At 41.9% G+C, this 10,278-nt stretch overlaps 1 protein-coding gene across 1 annotated transcript; it reads left to right on the top strand.

Annotated features, from left to right (window-relative positions):
* The first annotated feature begins 12 nt into the window (after nucleotides 1-12).
* Nucleotides 13-7,473, top strand: LOC146630556 (uncharacterized). Its single transcript, XM_085356577.1, has 9 exons — nucleotides 13-130; nucleotides 239-993; nucleotides 5,903-5,967; nucleotides 6,059-6,198; nucleotides 6,307-6,384; nucleotides 6,532-6,761; nucleotides 6,928-6,989; nucleotides 7,085-7,218; nucleotides 7,385-7,473. Exons 1-9 carry the CDS (start codon nucleotides 13-15, stop codon nucleotides 7,471-7,473), a joined length of 1,671 nt encoding a protein of 556 aa, XP_085212703.1.
* The last annotated feature ends 2,805 nt before the right edge of the window (nucleotides 7,474-10,278 follow it).

Genomic DNA, 10,278 nt, shown 5'->3' with positions numbered 1-10,278 from the left:
GTGGTTACCGATATGACTCTTGTATTCCAAGACAAAGCCTCAGTTCCTACAGTAAACAATTTAACCTCAGAACTCCCTGCAAATATTAACTCTTCTTCCCTGAACATTATACCAGGCAGTCTTAATGCAAGTAAGTATTTAACCAAACTTATTTAATTCTTTATCTAAAATAAATTAGTAATTCTTTATTGATAAATCACTGGTACAGTTACAGTTTCCACTTTCTTTGCTTCCGCAGCTGTGCTCAATATTACAACAACCCCAACCACTGCTTCTAACATTACTACAGCTGCAACAACTGCAGCTACAACTTTGGGCTCTAATACAACTGCAGCCACAACAGTTGGTTCCAATACAACTGCAGCCACAACTGTGGGTTCTAATACAACTGCAGCCACAACAGTTGGTTCCAATACAACTGCAGCCACAACTGTGGGTTCTAATACAACTGCAGCCACAACAGTTGGTTCCAATACAACTGCAGCCACAACTGTGGGTTCTAATACAACTGCAGCCACAACAGTTGGTTCCAATACAACTGCAGCCACAACTGTGGGTTCTAATACAACTGCAGCCACAACAGTTGGTTCCAATACAACTGCAGCCACAACTTTGGGCTCTAATACAACTGCAGCCACAACAGTTGGTTCCAATACAACTGCAGCCACAACTGTGGGTTCTAATACAACTGCAGCCACAACAGTTGGTTCCAATACAACTGCAGCCACAACTGTGGGTTCTAATACAACTGCAGCCACAACAGTTGGTTCCAATACAACTACAGCTACAACTGTGTCTCCAAATACAACTACAGCTTCCACTACAGTGACAACATTACCCACAACAACTACCAGCACTGCATCAACAGATCCTCCTTCTGCAAATGAAGGAACCCTTGGTCTACAATTCAGTCTCAACCAAACCTTTACAGCAGACCTCTCAGTCCCAAGCTCATCAGCTTTTCAGACTTTGGCTCAAACAGTGATTAAAGAGGTAAGACACCAATACTATGTGCTAACAAGCAAACCTAAATGTCGGCTAGCATAATAATGTAAAATGTATATATTCTTGGAACTATATATGATTTAAGAGACTTTCATTTCTTTCTTTAACCTTTATTAACCCTCAGGCCTTGTTCAAAAACACCACCCTTTCAGCACAAGTGGCCACCTACAGATTAGATTTATTATTTTTGTTTTTTTGCCATTTTTTTTGCATAAAGCTTTTAAGTAACTTCAGTTCTTTCCATAAATATAAAATAATTATTACTTTTTTATTTTTTAACCCTTTAAACACCAGTTTGTTTGTCCACTGCACCAGCTGGACGACAACCTCAAATCTCGCAATTTTATATAATTGCATTGCTACTGAAATTTCTTGTATTATTAATAGTAGAGTCTGGGGCATGTAATTGATTCACATCAACATTGAATATAATGCATTGTTATTTTAGTGCAGAGAGACCAAAAACATAAAAAACCCCTTTCAGCTTGTTCGTGGCCAAAAGTGGCTTAAAAACACTACAAAAGACCAAGGATAAAGGAGGACTAGAACTGCCTAACTTTCAGCACTACTTCTTAGCCAACAGGCTTCAGTTTATCTCAGGATGGCTAAAACACACCCTCTTAGATGAACCTTGGCTAGATGTAGAACAAGCACTCTGCAATAATCTAGAGATCTCAGACCTACCATTTATCAGCTCAAACATCCAACGACATGAATGCTTTAAAAGCATCAACATCAGCTCTTCTCTGACAGCATGGTGGGAGTTTCTAAAATTGACGGCGTCTTCATTAATCCCATGCAAACGTACACCTATCTGGAACAACCCTGACATATTACAAAACAATAATATGATAAACTTTTCAGATTGGAGTGATAAAGGAATCAAATATTTAGAACATATACTAGAAGGAACAGAATTTATTTCATTTGACGGACTAGTTACACAATATGGGATCAACAAGAAAAGATTTTTAGAATATCAACAAATTAAATCCATAGTAAAAAAGAAATTTAAACCGGGTCAAGTTGAACTACAAACACCACCAAGTGTGGTTCAATTTCTTACTCTTAAACCCCCCAAATTACTATCCAAAATATACAGAATGCTTTCTAAAACAGATGAATCAATATCACTTCCTATTGCAAAATGGGAAGCGGATTTATCAGTTAACTTAGACCTAAACTTCTGGTCTCAGATTTGCTTAAAAACCTTTCATCTAATTAGAAATCCCAGTCTTCAATTAATTCAATACAAAATATTACATAGAGTGCACTATACAGGTCATCAGATGTTCAAGATGGGCTTTTCGTCTACCAACAACTGCTCACACTGCCAAACCAATTCACCGGACAATTATATCCACGCTCTTTGGTTCTGTCCACCAGTTCAGAAGTTTTGGCGCGAGATATGTGAAGACTTATCGAAGTGTCTGAAATGTAACATTCCAACTTCCCCCTTAGTGTGTTTGTTGGGCAGCTTAGATAATGTCACTTCAGAAAAGAATATCGCCCATATGGTTTTCACTGCCCTATGCATAGCCAAGAAAACAGTCCTCATGAACTGGAAAAATAAAAATAATCTTAATTCTAACCAATATAGAAATTATCTATTAGATTACATTAGTCTTGATACAGCCTCTGCCACCACATCAGATCAATTGCTCTGGGCTCCTTTGATCAGCTCCATCACCTAGTGGGGGTGGGGGGTCATAGTTTGGTCCCGCCTTCACTGTTGTGATTGGTGTGGGGGTAGGGACAGGCTTAGGGCGTCGGGGGGTTCCCCGGAGGCATCTTCCTTGGGGGGCTCAACCCGGGGTAGCGGTCATGTCCGGTTAGGGGCTCTGTTGGCTCTCAGGTGACTGTTTCCTCGCGGCTGCGTGCAGCGGGGCTAGGGGAGGGTCTGTGCTGACGGACGTGGGTTACTGACCTGGTAGCCTGGCTGCCCCTGGGTGGGTCCGGGATGGGTGTGAGGTTCTGGGGGCGCTCCGTCTCTGGGCTGGGACCCGGACCGGGCCTCGGGGGCTTGGGTCCTGGTTGGTGTGTTGCCGGGGTTGTGGGCGGGTGGGTGCATGGGGGCCCAGCCCTGGAGCAGGGTGCTGCCGGTGCGTCGAGCCACCTGGGGGGCTCTTCAACTGGTGGGGGAGATTGTCACATCTTGCAGGAGCTTTCCTCTCCTCAGGAGCTCCCTCTGCAGGAGGGGGAGATACAGGAGAGGTGGAGGAAGATCTCAGCCTGGGTGTTTATTGTCTTATGTAGTCTGGAAGATGAGTGGATGGTGGGGTGGGTGCAGTTTTCTCTGTGGTGGGGTTGGGTGGACTGTCCCGGGCTCTGTGGGGCCGGGCGGCGCTGCTGCACTGGGCCCGGTCTGGATGGGCCTGGGCCCCCTTTCCCTGGCGGGTCGCGGAGTATGGGGGTGCCTACTGGGGTCAGCGGGGGAGCTGGCCCCAGGGAGGGGTCACTTTCCCCTCCCTTCCTTCCCTCCCCATCTCCAGCTGCCTCCCTCTTCCCGCTCCACCACAACCACCCACACATGCAGGGCCTTGGAGTAGGGGTATGTCACCAGGGTGCAGAGGAGGCTACCCCCCCCCCCCCCCCCCCCCCCCTCTGTCCCCTTCTGGCTGCCTCTGCCTCAATTTTATCCCACAACTTAGACATTCACATTACTCACACTCTCATTACACATACATATAGGATCTTGGGGGTGGGCACGATACACGGAGTCCAAAGTACCATCAGGGTGTACACCCCACCCCTGGCGTCGTTGCCCACCTCTCAATTTTAAATACACGTAGACATTGAGGGCTAGCAGGAGGGACCATGCGCTTACCTGCTGCTCTCTGGCAGGTAGCTCCATGCCCTCCTGGGTTTTAAATGCACCTTAGAACACACATGCATCAACATTACAATGAGCGGGTGGAGGGAGGTTTGGAGTCTTCTCTCACCCCCATAGCGGGTGGAGGGAGGTTTGGAGTCTTCTCTCACCCCCATTCTCTGCGACCTGCTGGAGCAGGGGGGCTAGGACTAGGAGGAGGAGTTGGCCGTCCGACTGCGGTCTGGAGTGTGGAGCCTTCCTGCTGCTGCGGAGTCGGGGCGGTCTGCCTCCCCCCACCGCAGGGAAAAGGGAAACACCACCTGGGTCTGGGTGCAGTTCCCCCCTCCAGGGGCAGGGGCACCTAGACCCGGTTTGTAGAGTACGCTTGGGGAGTGTGATCGTGTGTACAACGTCTCTTTATGTCTGTCTCCACGTTGGTTGAGTGTGGAGTAAGTGCATATGAGAGCATGAGGGTGGGAATGGATGTTTGTATCTGTGTGTGCCTGTATGTCTGTGTCTATATGTCAGGTTGGGTGTCAGGCGCCACCTCTCTGGGGACATCTCAGGCCCTCCAAGGTTTGGAGGCCTATCTCCCCCTACCACCACTTCCCCTGCCAGTGGCGGACCCCCTCAGACATCGGTGCGTTGGTGGTTCTTTGTGTCCGGGGATGGGCGTCCAGGTACACACCGGCTCACTCCTTGGCGGCCGCTTATCGGGGCCTGGAGCCTGGGGCTCGCTCGGGCCACTTCGGAGGTGGGGTGCCCCCGGCCTCTCGGCCTGGGGCTCGGTCACTCAGGCGCAGCTGGCTGCCGGCGGAGCTCACGGGCGCGTCACTGCAACCCCCCCTGGCTTCTGCTCCGCGGCTGCTGAGTGAGCCCTCATCTGGGACTCTCCTCAGCTCTTTCCGGGACAGTGGCGCAGCTGCCCCTCTGTTGGTCTTCCTTGGTCTCTTGTGTTCTGGGGGCCTCTGGATGTCTGGAGTTTTGATCTCATCCACACCTGCTTCATGCCCTGGAAGACGGGGCTGTGGCCCCCCCACACCCTCTAGCAGATTATTACATGAAGGAACCTTTTAAAAAACAAAAAACAAGCGCGTCCATGCTCACAGGTGTACACACGGGTGATCACACCCACAAACTACACCCTTTTTGGCTCCTACCTCAAAGCACACTGTGTTCTGTTGATGTTATGTGCTGCACAATAATGTTTAACATTTAGTATTTACTGTCATATTCCCATATATCATTGTGATGTTGTTTATTCTATTACTCTTGTTCTCTTCTGCTTGCTTTCTTTTTTCTTTCTCAGCAGGTGATCCAGGTGATTGATATATGCATTTTTTTTCCCTGCTCATTCTGTTGGTTTTTGTCTTTTGCCCTTCTCCCCCGTCCCTCTTCTCAGCTGTTTCTCTTTCCCTCTTTCTTTCTCCCCTTCTTTCCCCCAGTCAAGTCTGTCCCGTATTCAGTAAGTGAAAATAAAATAAACAATAAAAGGTGAATCAAATGGACCATTACGGCAAGGCTGGGATGGTCAGTTTGGTAAAGTAAATCCGTTGGGCATCTTTCTTTGCCTTTAGACAACAATTCTGATGGCAAAAGAGCCAAACGGGACAGGCCAAAAAAAAAAACAAAAACAAAAAAAAAAACAACAACTACAAGCACTGCATCAACAGATCCTCCTACTGCAAGTCAAGGAGCCCTTGGTCTTATATTCAGTCTCAGCGAAACTTTTACAGCAGACCTCACAGACTCACGTTCAACAGCTTTTCAGACTTTAGCTCAAAAAGTGACCAATGTGGTAAGACGGCAACACTATGTGCTGATATTCTGTTGGCCTACATAAAACTCACTGAAAATTGGCAATGGTTAAAATGCTGAAATGCCTCTTTTCCTGGTCTTCTTCTTCTTCTTCTTTTTTTTACATTCATTTATTCATATTTAGTTTGGTTATTAAATCTTCTAAGTCCTGTTTAGTTTTGTAAATCCATTTGATTTGCAAGATGATATTTATGAAAGCCTCAGATTCATACAGGCAATGGCATGTGCATCTGCTGTAAAAGTATAAAACTACATTTTATCTTTCAGGTAAATGCTGCATGTAAACGTGTCTATAGATCATCCTTCCTTCGTTCCTTTGTTAAATCATTCCGGTAAGGCCAAAATTTGATAATGTAATTTTTCCAGATATTTACTACTCACTTCCTGTCATAAACGTATTTCTTTCTCTCTTTACCAATAAAGGTCAGGATCAGTGGTTACCGATATGACTCTTGTATTCCAAGACAAAGCCTCAGTTCCTACAGTAAACAATTTAACCTCAGAACTCAGTACAAATATTAACACTTCTTCCCTGAACATTATACCAGGCAGTCTTAATGCAAGTAAGTATTTAACCAAACTTATTTAATTCTTTATCTAAAATAAATTAGTAATTCTTTATTGATAAATCACTGGTACAGTTACAGTTTCCACTTTCTTTGCTTCCGCAGCTGTGCTCAATATTACAACAACCCCAACCACTGCTTCTAACATTACTACAGCTGCAACAACTGCAGCTACAACTTTGGGCTCTAATACAACTGCAGCCACAACAGTTGGTTCCAATACAACTGCAGCCACAACTGTGGGTTCTAATACAACTGCAGCCACAACAGTTGGTTCCAATACAACTGCAGCCACAACTGTGGGTTCTAATACAACTGCAGCCACAACAGTTGGTTCCAATACAACTACAGCTACAACTGTGTCTCCAAATACAACTACAGCTTCCACTACAGTGACAACATTACCCACAACAACTACCAGCACTGCATCAACAGATCCTCCTTCTGCAAATGAAGGAACCCTTGGTCTACAATTCAGTCTCAACCAAACCTTTACAGCAGACCTCTCAGTCCCAAGCTCATCAGCTTTTCAGACTTTGGCTCAAACAGTGATTAAAGAGGTAAGACACCAATACTATGTGCTAACAAGCAAACCTAAATGTCGGCTAGCATAATAATGTAAAATGTATATATTCTTGGAACTATATATGATTTAAGAGACTTTCATTTCTTTCTTTAACCTTTATTAAACACTTGTAAACACTTCACAATAATGTTCTCTTTCAGATAAACAGACTGGTTAAAAATGTCTTTGGATCATTCCTACGCTCCAGGGTTAACAGCTTTAAGTAAGGCTAAATTTCTGTCCATGACTTATGTTTTTCTTAGATATCTGTCCTTCAACTGCTTTTAAGAAGTATTGCTTCTGTCTTTGTCATTCTAGGAATGGATCAGTAGTTGTCAACATGACTCTTGTGTTCCAAAATCAAAGCTCGGTTCCATCACTAACTAATGCAACTACAGCGCTGACACAAGCACTCCAAAATACCACACTGGGCATCATAGAAGGCAGTATAAGTAAGTTTCTGGCCACATATTCTGCAGTTTGAATTTATTAATGTAAACTACCCTATATAATGTTGTATTATTGTGCTGTCAGTGTTACACATAAAAGCAAGATGAGAACTCAAGTTTATAAGTCCAGAGAATTTTATGGAGGTACTTTTTTTTTTCAATATTCCAGGAGTGTCATCATCAACCAGTCTTCAGTCTACAATTGGCATATGGGCGCTAACACTGTTGACTGTGGCACAAATCATGATCAACATGTAGGCACCACTCAAGTTCACTCCAGTGACTTCACCAAAAGTTTTTACTGTGCTATAAAACCGGGTGTGCCGACCAAAGGAAAAACAAAAGATATAAGAAGCTAGCATTATGAAATTTACCAAGATGAAGTAATTTGGTGCTCAGATGTGTGCTGAGTGTAAAAGATTAATATATATATCTTATAGTATTTTCCAGACACAAATTTATGGTGCAAAATATCTAATACTTTTTGGCAACGTATTGGCAATTACTTGTGAGTAACACATTAGCTTGTTAGTGCACTTGTTTTCGTTGCTATTGTGGCATTAAAAAAAACTATAAAAAACATACATATTAATTTACAATATGCATTGCAAGATGCGAATTAATATCCAAACATATTATTGAGTTAAATGGTGAAAGAGAAGATGTGCATATTTAATGATGTGAGTTGAACTGAAATGATCTTGATGCAGCAGACAAGTGATTGATTCTGTCATAATCATACAGTATCAGGTGAATAGTTTGGAAGGTGGACTTTAAATGAGAAACAGCATACTAGTCTAGCAAAATATTTACATACTACTGTCTTAATAAAAATAAGTTGTTTTTCTTCTTTTCATTGATTAATTAGTGCATTGATTAAAAGATCTGTATGCCTCTATAATGAAATTAATAAAACCATTATTTATTCAACCAAGTACTAGAATCTTAGGCTTAATATGCTTCTTGTGATTTGTAAATGCCATCTCTTTTACTCTGCATTTTTTCCTTTTAATATCAGAAGAAGGAAAAACTACTGCAAATAATAATTATTAGTGGTGTGGTGAATGTGATTTGTAGATTTGTGAACTTTATATTTATCAAAATAAAGATTATGACAATTACCAGGTTTGTGTACTACAAAACAATTAATGCGTTAAGGAGCTATTTTGAGATTAAAGTCAGAGTGTTCTGTGTCAAGCAAGAGCCTAAATCACCATGTGAACTTTAAACACGTGAACATTGATATAGCACAAGGTTCAGTTGGCTCTGCATAAAAATAGGTGGTCGAAATTGTCTTCAAGAAGCTACTTTTATGTAGTAATGTTGTCACTGTAGTGGAAGTAGTGTGAAGTATATTTCACAACCTGTACTTTTTTACTTTTACTTGAGTAAAGGAGTTGAATCAGTACTTCAACTTTTATTGCAGCATTCTTTAACACTGGTATCTGTACTTCTACTAAAGTACAAACTGTCTCTACTTTTGACACCTCAATGAACAGGTATGAAATCTTTAACTGGGGCTTAGGTTTTGTCAAGCCAACTAACACAAACAAAGGGTTGCTGTATTGAACTTCTTTATCAAAGATGTGTCATCTTATTACTAGACCTATTATTTTCAGAGCCGATATCCAAGGATAGTAGATTATAGATCAAACTGGGATTGTTAAGACTGGCTGTTAGCCATAGTCATGAATGTATCCCTAGCTACTACCAGAATCCAGGAAAAAACAACAGGAGCTACCAAGAAACAAGTACAAATGTGTTTCCCTTGCAAACTACTGTTTACAAACTACTCTACTACAGGTAGAGGACCACAGGCTTTGATGTACTTTCAAATGAAGGAGCAAAGTAGCAGACAACAATCCATTTACACAATATTGTTTTTTAATTCTCTGTGTATCACACCTGCAGCTCAACCTCAATGGATATACCTGCTCTCACTCTACTGTAATGTAGCATTTATTTTATTGTTCTAAATGTCCAAATAAATTCAATAGTTGTAAATGGGCTCTTCTTGTGGAAGTGTAACTCTCAGACTCTGCTTGTGTTTAGGATGGAGACTTCATGTTGATCACACTAATGGTCACTCATTAGCTGTATCCATGATTTCCAAAGCAAACTTGAACTCTTATAGGTCTGATGGTGAGAGAGGTAGAAGTACATGAAAAGCTGTGAAATCTCTGGTTTATTAGGGAATATATCTCTTTTCTAGTGCTTATTTTCTGTGTATTTTGTTTTATGTATTTTATAATAAAGGCCTGTATAAAGGAAGGCCAGCTTTGACTCACAAACCAATTGCTCAGCCAGACTGGAACTGTGCAGAACAGGAAGTCTTGTGCAGAGCTGCAGAGGCAGTATATTAAGAACAGAAAACACATGTACAGACAGAAAAGCGGAACTAAGCAACACACACACACATCAAGTAAGGGCAGAGGTAAAGAAGTAAAGAATCATAAAATGATTATAAATACTTTGAGTCTGCGTCTTCTCTGTCCAGTAGAAGAATAAAAAGAACTGGGTTCAATAGGTTGTGTACAAAATTGTTTTTATTTACAAGTCACACTACACACCAAGCTCCACAACTTACAGTCTTATCTGTTCTGGAAAATGGGTCATATCCATACACTCCTTTTCTTAAACTCCAACAGTCAACACAAAACTAAAAAGATGTTGTAAAAAAGTATTTTTACAGGACATTATCCTGAGCTTTTACTTTATGTATGTCATATAAAATACTGGTGACTGCAAGTGCTTCCCCTTAGCCTTCTAGTAGATGCACTTGGTTAGAGATGGAGAATTGATAGGATTTTAGCAATTCTGACATTACAAAAGTCAAAAGACATTAAATTTGTGCAAATTAATTGCATGCTGTTTTGTGAAATGTTTGTGCATGTTGGAGATCGGTGTTCCTCAAAGAACAAAAGAAAATATTATTATTATTTTTGTACAAAACACTTCTCATAAAAGTAATGCAATACGTTACTTTTTAACTACTTCAAAGAGAAAGTTATTTATTATAGTACTTGTTACATTACTTTCGTATTGCTCTGTAAAACAGCTGAA

This window comes from Diplotaxodon limnothrissa, linkage group LG6 (assembly GCF_057381915.1).
Source record: "Diplotaxodon limnothrissa isolate DT_005_m linkage group LG6, D_limnothrissa_male_GT1.1, whole genome shotgun sequence".
Lineage (NCBI taxonomy): Eukaryota > Metazoa > Chordata > Actinopteri > Cichliformes > Cichlidae > Diplotaxodon > Diplotaxodon limnothrissa.
The sequence above is the reverse complement of the archived record's forward strand: the minus strand, read 5'-3'. Positions and strand labels throughout refer to the sequence as shown.

Coding starts and splice junctions, on each gene's coding strand:
- LOC146630556 (XM_085356577.1), top strand. CDS start 13: ATGACTCTTGTATTCCAAGACAAAGCCTCAGTTCCTACAGTAAACAAT. Junction 5,968..6,058: donor TCCTTTGTTAAATCATTCCG/GTAAGGCCAAAA, acceptor TTACCAATAAAG/GTCAGGATCAGTGGTTACCG. Junction 7,219..7,384: donor CATCATAGAAGGCAGTATAA/GTAAGTTTCTGG, acceptor TCAATATTCCAG/GAGTGTCATCATCAACCAGT.